General features: G+C 46.1%; 1 protein-coding gene across 13 annotated transcripts in view; it reads left to right on the top strand.

Moving 5' to 3' along the window:
- Window positions 1–14990, top strand: part of COL9A1 (collagen type IX alpha 1 chain) — a 205032-nt gene that overhangs the window by 171275 nt on the left and 18767 nt on the right. For 10 of the 13 annotated variants that reach the window (XM_053286751.1, XM_053286747.1, XM_053286750.1 and 7 more), the window contains 4 exons: window positions 448–519; window positions 9778–9813; window positions 9904–9948; window positions 10958–10990. In XM_053286751.1, coding sequence (XP_053142726.1) covers window positions 448–519; window positions 9778–9813; window positions 9904–9948; window positions 10958–10990 — 186 coding nt within the window. Of the gene's footprint in view, window positions 1–447; window positions 520–5724; window positions 5847–9777; window positions 9814–9903; window positions 9949–10957; window positions 10991–14765; window positions 14893–14990 lie in introns of those variants that run through there. The other 3 variants (XR_008314079.1, XM_053286760.1, XM_053286758.1) reach the window with 3 other exon arrangements.

Raw genomic sequence — 14990 nt, 5'->3', positions numbered from 1 at the left:
ATGCTGAGAGGCCAGTATTTTTGCTAGCAGCTACCTGGCATTAATAATGAGCGAGCATGAATGCCTTCTTTGAAATGATTCAAACATCATGTACATGGTGTCTGCTTGAAGGGCAGTCTGAATATTTGGGGTCTGAAAGAGATCACTGTTAGAGAGGAATGCTCACACCACAGGGGTGAAGGATTACTGGATCTTCCCCCCCTAAAGTCACAAACATTTTAGCAGATAGATGAAAAGTCTATAAATTGTTGTTATTTTTATTGCACTAGTTTATAGTGAGCTGCTAGTAGCAGTACAATACAGTCTACAGTTTAGAAGGAAAGTGTGTAGTCGCCATTGCTTATTATATGTTATCGGAGGCTGGTTCTCCTTATTGGGAGCCATGCCCCACCATGTTGCTCCCTCTAAAAACAATCCTAAGTTTCCGTCATCCTTGACTTTCCACAGGGTGCCGAGGGTGACATAGGCCTCCCAGGTTTACCTGGGCCTCCAGGACTGCCAGGCGCTCAAGGTGACAGGGTAAGCATATAATCTGCCAGCAGAAATTAATGCAGATTACTTTGGTATATATCTGTTCATGGTGGACAAGTATTTTTCAGCTTTTTGCTCCGCACCAACTTCTTGAATCCCGCGTGACTCACAGGAACAGGCTCCTGCACATGGAAACCCAGCCTAGAAGGAGGAGAAAGCAGCAAAATTGCACTCTTTCTCACACCGCCTCTGCTGGGACTTTGGAGGAAGACTGAAGCACACTTTAGTTCCAATCTTTTTGTGTCTATGCAGGGCTACTTCTGTTGTCCTAGCCCTGTGGAGAGTGTAAGCCAGTTTTCTCCTAGGGAATCTGAAAGCCTTTGTCGTGTTTACCCAACAAGGTTGTTGTTGTTTTTAAAGTTTTTGTACTCCCACATCTGCTTTGCTGTTGCCCACAAAAACAATTCCTCCTGGGAGTTATTCACACTTGGCTTCAGGGTAAACGTTGAGCAAAGCCACTTCGAAGTACACTCAGGGCATTGAGGGAAGCAACCCCTCCTCACTGCTCTCAGTTTTCTTTTGAAGCAAGTCCACATGGCAGGCGTCAATGTTTTCCTTCTAGACAATGGGGGGGCGGGGCGGGAGAGCTCCTTGCAAAGATAGATCTGCATTTCTGAAGAGAGCGTGCCTCTTACCATGCTAATGATTCTACGTCATGCCTCTCCCATTTGCTCCGGTGTTTTCAGAAAAAGTCGCTTAAAACCAGCATTTAAAAACCCCGGACATACGTTGAGATAAGCTAGAATTTGCATCACAAAGTCCGGTTTGTGTGTGGAGTGGGTCCAAAAATCTCGAAGGGACTTCAAGGTACGTTTAGCTGGTTTGTGAGTGCACACGCTCTCTTCTGAAGGAGATTTGGGGCAGAAGCCCTATGTGTAAAGGCTCCTGGTGTTATTGCAAGTGGCTTATATTCAGAGTAAGAAAATGCCAGTGCAGTGAAAGGAGCAGACTAACAGCACTTCCAGACTAACTGCACTGGTATACCAGGGAAGAGGCAATTTTTGATGACCTCCCCAACCCCAGGAAGCCCTCTGTGCCACTCAAAAATATCTGCCTGAGGTTGCAGGGACAGATTTCAATCTAGTATGAATCATTTGGACCCCATTCTACTGCATGAGCATTGCTGCCACTTGGAGTACATCTCAGAATTTCCAGGTTATTTTAAAGTGGATACTACCCCCTTTTTCTCTTCCTTTCTTTAAAGGAGTTCACTTTACCAAAAAGGAAAACAAGCAGCCTTTTCAAGACAGCCACCTAATTTGTATCGTTTTTATTTTATTGTATTTCTAGATAATGTAGGGTGACTGCTTTCAGATTCACAGTGGTGGTTCTTGGCAACTTTAGAAAAGATCTTCACCCAGTAGTCAAGGATACATTCTGGTTGTGCACACAACCCTACAGGCTAAGGGGTGGGGAGGGCTGGCAGAGAGGCAGGCTCCTGCGGGGGAGGAGGGCTACAGAACTGACCAGACAGCAGCTGCAGGGGTAGGGAGGATTCGGGGATTCGGACCAATTTGGAGATTCGGACCAATCCGCTTCGGAGGATTCGGGGATTCGGAAGTAAACAGCTATGGGGGGAGGAGGGCTACAGGCTGGGGGGTGGGGCTGGCTGGCAAAGAGGCAGGCTCCTGCTTGCCTCTCCACACACAGTCTCCCTCCCCAGTTCATTCTGCTGCCTGCTGTGGCACACAAGTGGTGCTGTGGCAAGTGGCACAGCAGGGAGCCAGAGGAGGAATTCCTCCAGCATCCCTCAATGCACCATGCCAGGATCCTCCCTCAGCTGGGTGCTCTGGCCGCCTGGCTCAGTATGTAGCCCAAGCAGACACACGACCCTGATGCCGGGGTTAAGGGTGTATTGGCACCCTTAACCCTGGCTAAAGGCTGGGGTAAAAAGTAGGATTAGGTGGGGTGGGAGCACCAGGATTGGGAGCGATCCTGGTGTTCCACAAGAGCAGCCTAACCCAGGCTGTGCTGCTTGTGAGAATCGCCTCTTCCTCTCTCACTAGGAAGGCTTCTAAACTTCAGCTGTTGCTGTCTTGAAATTCTTTGCCTTTCCTGTGCTGGGGGATATTTGATGCTCTGACAAGCAACATTCATCATTACAGCTTTAGCTGAGTTGGCAGAGAGCTGTAGAATCCCAGAACAATCACTTCCAAAGAACGAACTTGGGAAATATTTGTTCCTAAGAGGAAAGAAATAATAGGTCGTCTTTGGCATTTTTTAGTACCGGCTAGGATTCTTCATTGAAATTATGGCTTCTGCAGTTCCCATATGATCTTTATATTTATGGCAAGATATAGCTTGCCTACTTCAACTTACGCACTGTTTGTTATTATTCTTGTTATTCTTAATAATATTAATATTTATGTCCCGCTTTTCAGAAAAGTTCAAAAGGTTCACAAAGCAGTTTGCATAACAGAGAAATGAAGAAACGGATTTTCTCTCCCAATCAGAAAAGAAAACAAACCTCTCCAAGGTTTCAGTCAGGGTTCTTTTGCAGTCTTACCTAGAGACTGAACCTGAGATCTGCATGTGAAGCATGTGCTTTTCCACTGAGCCACAGCCCTTACCCATTACTCTTGAACATAAAAGTTGCCTTATAGTCAGGCCATTGGTTCATCTGATTCAGTATTGTCTCTAGTGACTGGCAGAAACTTTTTAGTATTTCAGACAGGCAGAGCCGAGTTTAGGTTTCAGAAAGTCCTTGGCAAACTGCCCTACATGGGTCCTCTGGCTACATGTGTGGGCCCTGAGAGTGATGTTCCACCATTACCAAATGAAGGCACATAGATGATCTCAGGACTCAGCAGTGGGCCTTTCTGAGGGCCTTGAACCCTTGGCAGCTGCCCAGTGATGCCAGCCCCTGATGCTGGTCCTGCAGACAGGGTCTTTCTCATTGCTAGCTAGAAATTGAGACTAGGGCCTTTTGCATGCAAAGCTACCACTGAGTTATGGAGATCTCTCACAAAACTGGAGGCAGATTTAACTCCTGCCGTGTCCTCCTTGAGAGCAAGAAGTGCTCAATATGAGCATTTCCAGCCTTTCTTAATTAATCAGCTCACTTCAGGCATGTCCTGTATATTTCAGGTGCTGATGATGATATTTCATGAATTGACATGGAAATTCCTTGCCCACTGCAATTTTGGGTGGGACAGAGGTTGACACATGGAGCAAGTATGCACCTGCGCGGCAAGGAAGTAGCAGCGAACAGAACTTCTCAACTAATTGGACTAGTGCAGCCAGTGGTGGCTGCTGCTGTCTGGGACGGGGTGGTGGTGGTGGGTGGATGCAAAAGCCACACAGTTAACCTTACACTTGAGTAAGCCCATTGTCTCCAGTGGGTCTACCCATAGGTAACAGTTATTGAGTGATTTGAGCCACTCAAATCTAGCAGCAGGGAGCACCCCCACCCTGCGGTAAGGGAGGGAACTAGGGATGTGTATGAAATAATATGGCAGCATCCCAGGGGGTGGGGAGGGGTACCTTTAAAAAGAGGCAGGCAGGTCTTACCTGCCCCTCCCTCAAGTCCCCATCACGGCGCTTTTCTAAGCAGAGCTGCTCCGTGAAAGCGACAGCCCGTGCTGCTGGCTCCTTTAAAGCACCACATCGTGGTGACGGGATGCTGTAAATGGTGTCAACGCATGCACCGCCATGGAGGACAGGCCCAGAATGGGTCAAAAACTGCCTGAACTGGGCGTATTTGTTATAAACTGAAGGCTGGTGGGGGAAGGGGGAACCTCTGGAGATTGCCCCCCCACCCCACCCTACAGCTGTGGAGAGTGTGAGGTGGTGGGTTTTCGGACTTTTTTTAAAAAAAGTCTTTTTTAAAAAGTCTTTTAATCTAACCCCTGAACCTGAACTGGGGGTTGTTTGGCTTGAGATTGGGCCGAACGGGCAGGTTTGGTTCAAGGCCAGTTCAATGTCGAGCCCTCAAACTGGGCGTGTTTGATGTTGAGCTTGTTCGATACTGAACCTGTACGCACACCCCTACTCCCTTTCCCCAGGAATCCATCCATGCCACCCAAAAATATGTCTTTGAGGGTTGCACAGCCCTTGGGGACAACTTTTTGGGTGGCACAGAGGACCTCCTGGGGAAACAGAGAGCATCAAAAATTGCTGCTTCCCAACTGCACCAGTGTAGTTAGTTGGGAAGTTCTGTTAGGCTGCTCTTTCACTGTACCAATGCAGCCTTGCTCTGTATGTCAGGCAGTGATAGAAATTTTTGGAAAAGATTTCTTCCATTTCCTTTGACACTTAAAATGGACACCAACAGTTTTTAGTTCAGAAGGGAATTGCTGGAGGAGGGAATTGCTACAGAGGTACTCATGCTGACATGCCTTTGCCTTTTGTGAAATGTCTGGAAGGTTTTGCCAAGTGTTTTACCTCATTCTGCATCAAGTCTAGGTAGCCTGTGATCTACCACTAACCTGGATGCACCACACCAGCCCTGCTGTGTTGTGTTGTGTTAGGCAATCACCCTGGTTTTGCAGTCCCAGTCAGCCAGCAAAAATAGGAGGCTAACTAAGCCCTAGTGAGCTTTCTTATGAGACTGGGGGTGCTGTGGTCAGTTTGGTGAGTGATACTGTATGTGTGTTAGCAGTGCTGGGTTCTGAAGAAACCACTCGGAACCATAATTATAACTGTAAGAAGCTTTACTTAAAAATGAGACAAAAACTTAGCTGCGTTACATGTCTGGATGGAGAGAGATGTCTGTGCCTGCAAGACTTTTTCTTGGTCTGTGACTGTGTGTCTACATGACACAAAGCAGGTCTGTAGAGAATCCATTTACATATGACTCTCCCTACACCAGTTGCAGGGGAGTAGCACCAGTTGCAGGGGAGTAACAGCAGGAGAGAGGGCATGCCCTCAACTCCTGTCTGTGGCTTCCAGCGGCATCTGGTGGGCCACTGTGTGAAACAGGATGCTGGACTAGATGGGCCTTGGGCTTGATCCAGCAGGGCTCTTCTTATGTTCTTATATCCTTTCACTTCTAAAGGTGAGATTAACTCTTTATTTTCTGGCTGGGAATAATCCGGCCACCATTGCAACTTCCAACAGTGTGTGCGCCTGCTTTAGATGGAGGCATGCACATCCTTTCTTTCTCTCTTTCTTCTCTAATTCTGAGAGAACTTCTATGATGTGGCTCAAATCCAGTTTAAGGGCCCTAGATTTTTCTCATTATATTGATTCTAGAGATTGAAAGTGCAGCAGATGCCACAGATGTTGCTACTCCAGAGTGCCTCCCACGTAGCCCAAGCAGTTTACACATTCCATTAGAGTCATTCTGGCTGTAATCGATAGTACATCACCTGCAGGTAGGATATAACGAACAGCTGTATCTGCTAAAGGTAGCATGTTGAGAGCAGTTGTTAATCTACACTACATGCTTAAGTTGGTTTAATCATCCATTGCCCATCTGCTGAAAGACAGACTACTGAGACCAGCATGCTTGCCTAGCAATCTTTGTGTATGGATGAGGAGATACCTGCCTTTTCCAGCAAAATTTCCTTCATTCCTTGCTGCATGCTCTAACACCAAACCACATGTAATAGAAGCTGCTAGGTGCACAGAAATGAAAATGTGGACAAGCCAAGTCCAAATCCATGGGAGCCATCCATGCCTGGTATTGTAGGTACACAAGAAGGACCATAAAAATGCTCATAGTCAACTGTTGCCCCATGCACCAAGAAGTAGCCCTGAAGAACACTGCAATAGACCAGCAGCTAGCATGACTCCATGGGAGCAGTGGCAGAATATTGTGAGCCGAAAGTCTCTGAGTAGTGTCCTGTTGCATTAGTTCCAGCGTCAACATTTTCTAATTCTTACAATATAGATATGCTGTTGGCTAAAGAGCAGTGCGCTCATATCAAAGCATTGTCACGATTACTTTATTTTTAAATGGAATACAAAATGTATCTTTCAGAAACCATAGGTAGTAGAACACACTGACTTTTAAAATTTTATTTTGCTGCTGTTGTTATTTTAGCAATAGCAATAGCAATAGCACTTACATTTATATACCGCTTTATAGCCAGAGCTCTCTAAGCGGTTTACAATGATTTAGCATATTTTCCCATTGTCTTCTTGCCATTCCGGATGGAAGTGCATTACTGTGTATGAAAGCCAAGAGAAGTAAGAAGGGTGAGCGAGAGAGCAAGGGAGAGAGAGCTCAATATAAGGAAGTTGAAACTGAGAGAGGGAGAGGGAGAGAACGCTCAATATAAAGAAGTCAGAATTGGTCCAATATATATTTTATGTTCCCCCTAGTAACAGCTGTATCAGGAAAATGTTTTGGGGTGGCCAAAGAAAGGGAAATGATGTGTGTGAATAATTTTCCTCACATATTAAAACTTCCCATAAGAAACATGTCTATATATTTCATAATAACGTTCTGCTTTTAAGCATGGAAGAGGGCTGGTCTTGTGGTAGCAAGCATGACTTGTCCCTTTAGCTAAGCAGGGTCTGCCCTGGTTGCATATGAGTGGGAGACTTGATGTTTGAGCACTGCAAGATATTCCCCTCAGGGGATGAAGCCGCTCTGGGAAGAGCAGAAGGTTCCAAGTTCCCTCCCTGGCTTCTTCAAGATAGGGCTGAGAGAGATTCCTGCCTGCAACCTTGGAGAAGCTGCTCCCAGTCTGTGTAGACAATTCTGAGATAGATGGACCAATAGTCTGACTCAGTAAATGGCAGCTTCCTATGTTCCTATGTTTACAAGAGGAAATAAGTTACACATCTCTAACAAGATTTCTGTCTACATAAAAGTGATTAGGGTTGCAACCTTAATTGAAATTCTAATTGGAAACTATTTTTATATATGGTAGTGCTATTTAAATGCAAGTCTGTTCCCTATGCTGAAAAAAATCACGAGAAAACTTCCTAGTCTGTGTTGTAGGAGTGGGTCTTATGCAAGTAGAAAGTTTTGCCAATACACTACATTGAAAGGCGTGGGAGGTGAACCACTTGCAGATAAACCATTTATGATCTTCTGCCAGAGGCCTGGGTTCCAGTCAGCAGCTCAGCCAAGCCACATGAGCCTCTCAGCTAAGGGATCGCAGCATGTGGGCAAGGCAGCTTCCTGGAGGCATTTCCTTTCCCTTTGCTGCTGCCTAGACTGCCACTTTCACTTAAACTGAACGCTGTGTGTTGGTGCTGTGAGCAATGAGACTGAAACCATCTGTTTATCTCCTAATTGTAAACAGAAAAGGGAGCAGCAGCAGCAGCTTAAGAGGCCTACCTTGCTAGTTATCACAAAGTTTCCTCCCTGAAACACTGGATTTCTTCAAGACTTGGGCACTTTTCCATTACAAAAATTGTTATTGCTTCCTGTTTTATAGTTACTTCCCTTATACACACAAGGAAATCTTACATAGATTAAAGGTTTATTCAACAACTTCATTTTCTCCTTCTCTGTCCTCTCCCTTTTCCTTTGGACTCTCCCCTCCTCCAACTCCACAGGATTCCCCTCAGGACAAATATCCAAACAAGCACAAATTGCAAAGGATACTGGATAGAATGCCACACATCCCTCCCCTTTAAAACAACCAAAAATTGAATTGATTTAAAATCTAGTGACAAAATCTTGAAATCTTTTAGGTGTCGTCCTGTCATGCACACTTCTCCTAAGTCCTGGGTTCTCAGACACAGGAGCTGTTTGGTCTTCTGGTACCAAGGATTACCTATCACTTTCATCAGCTTCCTCTGCGAGGTCCAAATTGGAGGCAAGATCAAATTCTTCTCCAGTTCCTTTCTTGAGACCAGACTCCCTTCCCTCTTTTCTCATAGCATGCATGCTGGAAAGTCTCGGAACTGTTCCATTTCTTTCCATCATCCATTATGACAGAATCTCCTTGGATTTCAATTATTTGTTTTGGTCCAGAATATTGAGAACATCCCTTTCTCACTTTATAAGCCATCTGTACTTGAACAAGTCCCCCAGCTGAAATGTTGGCTGTTTCACACTCCACTTCTGATCTACATTCAATTTATATTTTTGTTACTTTTCCTTTTCCTTTCTGACTCCTCCCACACTCTCTCTGCAGGATCCCTCTGGGACGGATGTCCAAACAAACAAACAAACAAACAGCAAAAGATATTGGATGGAATACAACAATGCCTTGCTTTGATTTCTTTCATTTGAAAAAGTGTTTAAAAATTTGTTTTTAATTTTTGCACTCTGCTCTGGCTAATGTCCTCTCGTAGGAAAACAGTTTGCAGTCACATCACAGTTGACCAAAAGAACAAGAAAAGCAAAGAGTCCTGGATGAAGATGTTTTGATTATAATGGCTTACGTACCTTGCAGTGAGCCATGCACCCAAGAGGGATGTGAGCTGGCTGGTTGCATGGGGCTCGCCACTCTGTCTGTGCTTCTCGTGAGGGTGGAAGAGGCTCTGTGCATGTCATTGGGCGGCATCATTGCTGAGCCCAGCTCCTATTGGGAATGCTGTGAGTTGGGCGAAGCAGTGATGCCACTGCCACACATCTTTTGCCTGGAACCTCTTCCACTTTCACTAGCAGAATGGACAGAATGGTGAGTCCCTTGCAGCCAGTGAGCTTGCATCCCTCTCGTGTGCATGACTTGCTGTGCAGTAGTAAGCCAGTGTCAGCCCAGTCCAGTGATTTCTTGCAGATGCAGCAGTTGCAGAATGCATACCAAGGTCACTCACCTGCAAGGGCTTTTTACTTCTCTTCAGTACTGTGGACAGCTCTAAATGCACAAAGGGCCCTGGGTGTGAACCTGCCCAAGACAGGCTCCTGGTTTCAGGGTGCTCAGCAAACTGCCTTCCATGGGTGCCTTCCTGCCTGGGTGGGCCCTGAGAGATTTGCTCCACTGCCACCACACAGAAGGCACAGAGGTAGTCTTGGGGGTCAGCAGTGGGCCCTTTTGAGGGCCCTGGGCCAATGGCAGCTGCCCCTGTACTGTACTGAAGTCAACTACCTCCTGTACTGAAGTCAATAGGGCAACTACTTTCAGAGGAACTTCCTGTAATTGTCAAAACTTGCACATCTTTTGATGCACTTGATTTAGGTAAGGGAATCCATCTAGACTTGCTTATGCCTAAGAGTACATTTTAGAATACACATTTTAATGTGGAGGATGGACATCTTTCCTTTCCAACTTTGGTACAGTGTGCTTTCTAAATGCAACATCAGGTCTCACTATCTAACTGTTTAGGCCTTGTTTCACTGTTTCTGCATTCTGGTTTTTCATTGCTTCCCCAGTAATATTGTTTTTCATTGGCATATAGGGTTCAGTTGGTGAACCGGGGCCAAAAGGAGATCAAGTGAGTGCACATATATCCACATTATCTCTCATGTAGCAACACTGTCAAAACTCTGGAAAACATATGATACATGTCTTTTTTACAATACAGGGTGCTGCTGGTGGAGAAGGAGAGCCAGGAGGAAGAGGCGACCTTGTAAGTTTGGCTGCTCACTTCATCCAGTTTAAAGCTTTAGGAGAGCCCGCTTTATACGTTATGGCCCCATGGAGGGCCAGTGTGCAAGAAGGGCAAAGGCGAGTGTGCTAGTTAGCCATTTCCCTTGCATTGAGTGCTCCACAACAACGCCCTTGGCTCTGCCTGTGCTCATTGTTTGTCTCCAGAGGCAAGCACTGAAGGTGGGGGGAGTTTGGGGAGAATTGGTTGGCCAGGGTACATGGGGAGAAACTTGCCTTGTGTTCAGTCGTTGCCTCTGGAGGAGGATGTGCACGGAACTGGCTCCATTCGAGCCGATGGTGGGGCGGGGGTGGCTTTAAGGATGGGCGGGTGCACTCCCCAGCCACCACACTTCCCCCTCTGGCGCCCTGTGTAGAAATAGTCCCACAGAGCGGCAGCATACCTCCTTGCCACCCCGTTGCCTCCGTGACCAGAAGTCACTGGAAGTGCCATGCGTGAACATGTCGCATGCATGCATGACATGTACCTGCACGCCCACTATGTGTGCATGCTCGCATGGCAGTTACGGTGACTTCCAGTCACTGAAGCAATGGGGCAGCAAGGAGGTACACTGCTGCCCCATGGGACTATTTCTACACAGAGCGCCGGAGGAGGAAGCGTGGCAGTTGGGGGAGGTACACCCTCCCCCTTCCTTAAAGAACCCCCACCCCTGCGTTCGAACCGGTTTGAAAGTGGGGATTCTGAACCTGTTCGGCATTCTAAGAATAGAACAGCGAACTTGTTCGTGCACATTCCTAGAGACCAGTACTGTAGGTGACGGGAGGCAGGGTGGGGCCATGGAGTGCTTTGGCATGGGGGGGGGCATGACTAGTTGGGCTTTCTTTTTTATCACCTTTACGTATGCCAAGAAGTCTCCTTTCTCCTAATAGTGTTATAATTTGAAAAGATTTAGAAAACGATATGAAGCCCCATTATATTTAAAACTGCACGTGCATATAGCACCCTGACATAATTTATCTTGTTTTGTTAGGGTGACATGGGTTTGCCAGGCCCTAAAGGATCTGTAAGTATGATGAACTGCATTGTTACAGAAAATCAAAAGCATAATAAATCAGCGGAATATTTCAAACAAGGGAGTGGTTGTTTGGCTTCACAAATGGAGTTTAAATATTTAGTTCCTCAAGCAAGGAAGTTAAGGCTAATGTGATCCATCATTCATGATTTTAAAGCTGTGGCTTTCTGGAGGGTCTCTCAGAGTAAGAAATGTGACTCCCTGCTATGTGGAGATGGCGTCTGTATGTGTGAGCGGAGGTAAATTAATGCGTCAGTGTGGGGAGGGAAGAGCGACTTCCCAACAGAGCAGGGCCCGTGAACTAAATTTTTGAACAGAGCTGTGCATCTTCTGTGTATGTCACACAGCAGAGGCTGGATTTGGTTGGCCTAGAATCTCAACTTTACAAATGCCAAGCAGCTTCATAGTTGTTAAGCATGCAGAAGCATGCACTAGCAATATGTCTTTGTTTAGAAAGGAAAAGGGGGCTTAGCTGCAGGTCCCTGTGAAAAACAAAGGTTAGAGTGGCTACACCAAATGAAATTGGAAACTAAAAATGGGAATCCCCATGTTGCATCCCATCCCCTTGTATTGTAAGAGAAAACAAGAACCATTTTGACTGTGTCCAGTTTCGCGCACAACATTTTGGCTAGACTAGCCCTGCACTTGTGCAAGGATGCTGCACTCGCTAGTTCCGCTAAGTCAGGAGCTGGCATGCCGGACTAGTGTTACACTGGTGCAACAGGGTATGCTTGTGTAAGTTGTGGCACACCTCCTGCTGTGACACCTGTTCCTCAGTCCATATATGTTGCAGGGAATGATGCAAAGCTCTCCACTACCCTTCCTGCGCAAGCACAATGCTTGCACAAGGAGACCAAGAGCAAGAGAAACTGAGCACCTTTTGAGCATCCACTCAGCTATGTGACCTTCTTGTGTAGGTGCATCTTGTTCATGGCACTCACCCAGTGTTAGCCACTGTTGTCCCATGGAAAGGGCACATGTAGCTGTCTAAGCAAAGCCAACGAGGCCATACCTCTTGCTGAGCCAAGTTGGAATGCCAATGAAGTAATGGCTCTCTGCCAGGATAAGGAGGTCAGCTTGGAACTGCATTTTGCATTGCTCATTCCTCCATGAGGCTGCAATTCTGTAGCCACTTATCTAGGAGTAAGTCCTACCACACTTGGTTGAGTTTAGTTCTGAGTAGACATGCATAGGTTTGCACTGTGAGATTGTCACTTAATGAAACCCTTATGGAGAATGCACCTTTGCTTACAGTCCACTTGCCTGGAATCTCTGCTTTGCTTTGTGCCCAAAGGAAGATCAGCCACCAACAAGCCTTTACACGCCAACAGGGACTAGATGGACATTGTAATCTACATGTGTATCGGCTGCACATGCAGTTCTCTTTGTTGTTGGGCCATACATATTCCAGTGATCTGCCTCCTGTGATAGGGGTGTGTGACCGGGCTTAGTTCAAACCAGGCTTGATGTTGAGCTGGCTCGGCTCAACGGGTTTGGGGAATCCAGTGAGGATTCCACTTTACCAGTATAGGCGGCGGCGGGGGGGCGGGGCTTTGTTAAGTATAGAGGGAATGGGATGGGAGTAAATATGTACTTACAAGTATGGGCTGTGGCTGCAGCAGCCATGGGGGTGGCAGTGGGGGTGGTGGCAGTTTCACTCCACCCCCACTGGCCTTCTTGTGAGTAGCCCAGGCTGCTGGTGACCCAGTTTGGGCCACTGTGCATGTACGGGGGCCGTATTACTGACCTACGTGTATGTGCAGAGGCCATTTGCGTGGTCAGACTGTGCAGAGGCCAAACTGTATGGTCATGCGAATGGCATCTGTGTATGCACACGCAAATGGCATGCATGTATTCACAGAGGTCGGAGGGAGGAGGTTGGTGTGGGTGGGGGGAGCCGCTGCTACCCCCTGTGGCTGCTGTAGCCATAGCTCATATTTATTACTTATTTATTCCCCTCCTGCTTCCTCTATACTTAGCAAAGCCCCCTGCCCCTGTACTGGTAAAGGGGAATCCTCACTGGATTCCCCTTTACCAGTATAGATTCGAGCCAATCAAGCTGGCTTGGTTTGAACTTGAACCAGGTCTGGCTCGACTGGGCCAAACCTGAGCTGGATTGGATTGGCTTGAATCTGATTCAGCTTCAAGCCAAACCAGCAAATCCAGTTTTGTGCACACCCCTATCCTGTGATACATGCCCTTCATATCTTCCTTGCCTTACCTGTGGTTCCCATTCCTGGTCTCTATATGTACCAAGAGCAACCATCATTTTCTGCCATCCTAATCCGTAGCTAAAACATCCTAGAGTCCAATCACATAAATACACTAAATTTCAAAAACTGCCCAGATAAAAATAATTGGCAACGCTTTAGGACTAGATTAAAATCAGTGGAACTGTTGATTTGGCTTGTGTATGTTTGGATTACTCCTAGTGGCTGACATGCTACGTAGTGAGCTGTGCACCAAGCGGGATGCATATCCCATCGTTAGAGCCTTCTGTGTCAGAGCCTTCCGTGCCTGTGTGAGGAGTGCTAGGAGGAGCGGCAACGGGCTCTTAAGTGCCCTGTAAGGATTGAGCTCATATCCTGCTTGGGTATGCAGCTTGCCGCACAATATGTAAGCCAGTAGAGCTATTTGTTGTATACTTCTGGCTGCCCCAATGAGCAAAACCATGGATTTAGGGTCAACCTCAAATTGTGGAAAAGGAAAGATTGTGCTGTCGAGTCGGTGTCAACTCCTGGCGACCACAGAGCCATGTGGTTTTCTTGGTAGAATACAGGAGGGGTTTACCATTGCCTCCTTCCATGCCTCATGAGATAATGCCTTTCAGCTTCTTCCTATATCGCTGCTGCCTGATATAGGTGTTTCCCATAGTCTGGGAAACTGTGGACCACTCTGAAAGCCACAGCTTTTACATGATGGCAGTTTATGTAGAACTTGAACATAAATGTTGCTCAGTTTAAAAAAAATCACAAAAATTTCATGGTTGTAGTGTTCTCACCTGCCCTAATATGAACTAGCACAGAACAGAGTCTAAAAAAGGAGTCTGCTGGCCCACCAAGTTAAGAAGGTCTCAAACAGTCCAGGAAATGCAGTTCCAGGAGGAGAAGTGTGACTATCTGATACCAGGAAGCTTTGCAGATGAAGGTTCATTGTCAACTTGTTCAGTTTCCAATTTTCTCCCTGCATAATAACAGAGCTTTACAGGACCCTTATCAGTTTTTTGTTATTCCAGGGATAAAAAGTGCTGTGACTGGCTTCATAGTTTTGTGTTTCACTGAGAAGAGAAATAGTTGCGATTAATTCTCTCCCTGCCACCCCCAGTGGTTTCAAGGAAAGAGTTTGCAAACACTTGCATTACCAATTTTGAGCTTATCTAATATTTATTTCCTCTGCAGTTATATTTATAGAATACAAAAAATTGAAAAATTTAAAAGCTCTTGTAGTTTATGGCCTTCATGGTAGTTAAGCTGTTCTTAAATATTTAATATATTCATAGGATTTGTGCTAAAGCAAAAGTTTAGAATTGCTTCAGGGATTCGTACTGCTTAAGTTATGTATCACTATGGAAGTTCCTGTGGGGAAGCGGGAGAGCAAAAGCCACTTGCTCTGCAACTGCCACTTTCCTATCTACTTGCTTTCTGTAATACATAAATATTGACCTCCTATACTCAGCCTCCCCTACCAGAATAAAGAGAACCCCAAATCGACAGCCCCACACGAGGCTCTGAAATTGTTATTATTCTGTCCTTCCTTTTCTCTTCAGCAGAAGTTGCCAGAACCCATTTGGAATGTCGTGATGTCATGGTTAACATGTTCGAAAGAGACATATAACTTCCGTATTCGCAAGACTCATGTCTGCAAAAGTCAAATTATAATTCTGATTTTCCATGGTAAATTATGTGGGGACCTAAGCCTACTGTATATTGTAGGCTGGTACTGTGAGGTACATGGAATATTGTGGAAGAGTAGCATGTTGGTAATGTCCTCA

Source organism: Hemicordylus capensis, chromosome 1 (assembly GCF_027244095.1).
Source record: "Hemicordylus capensis ecotype Gifberg chromosome 1, rHemCap1.1.pri, whole genome shotgun sequence".
NCBI classification, from domain to species: domain Eukaryota; kingdom Metazoa; phylum Chordata; class Lepidosauria; order Squamata; family Cordylidae; genus Hemicordylus; species Hemicordylus capensis.
The sequence above is the reverse complement of the archived record's forward strand: the minus strand, read 5'-3'. Positions and strand labels throughout refer to the sequence as shown.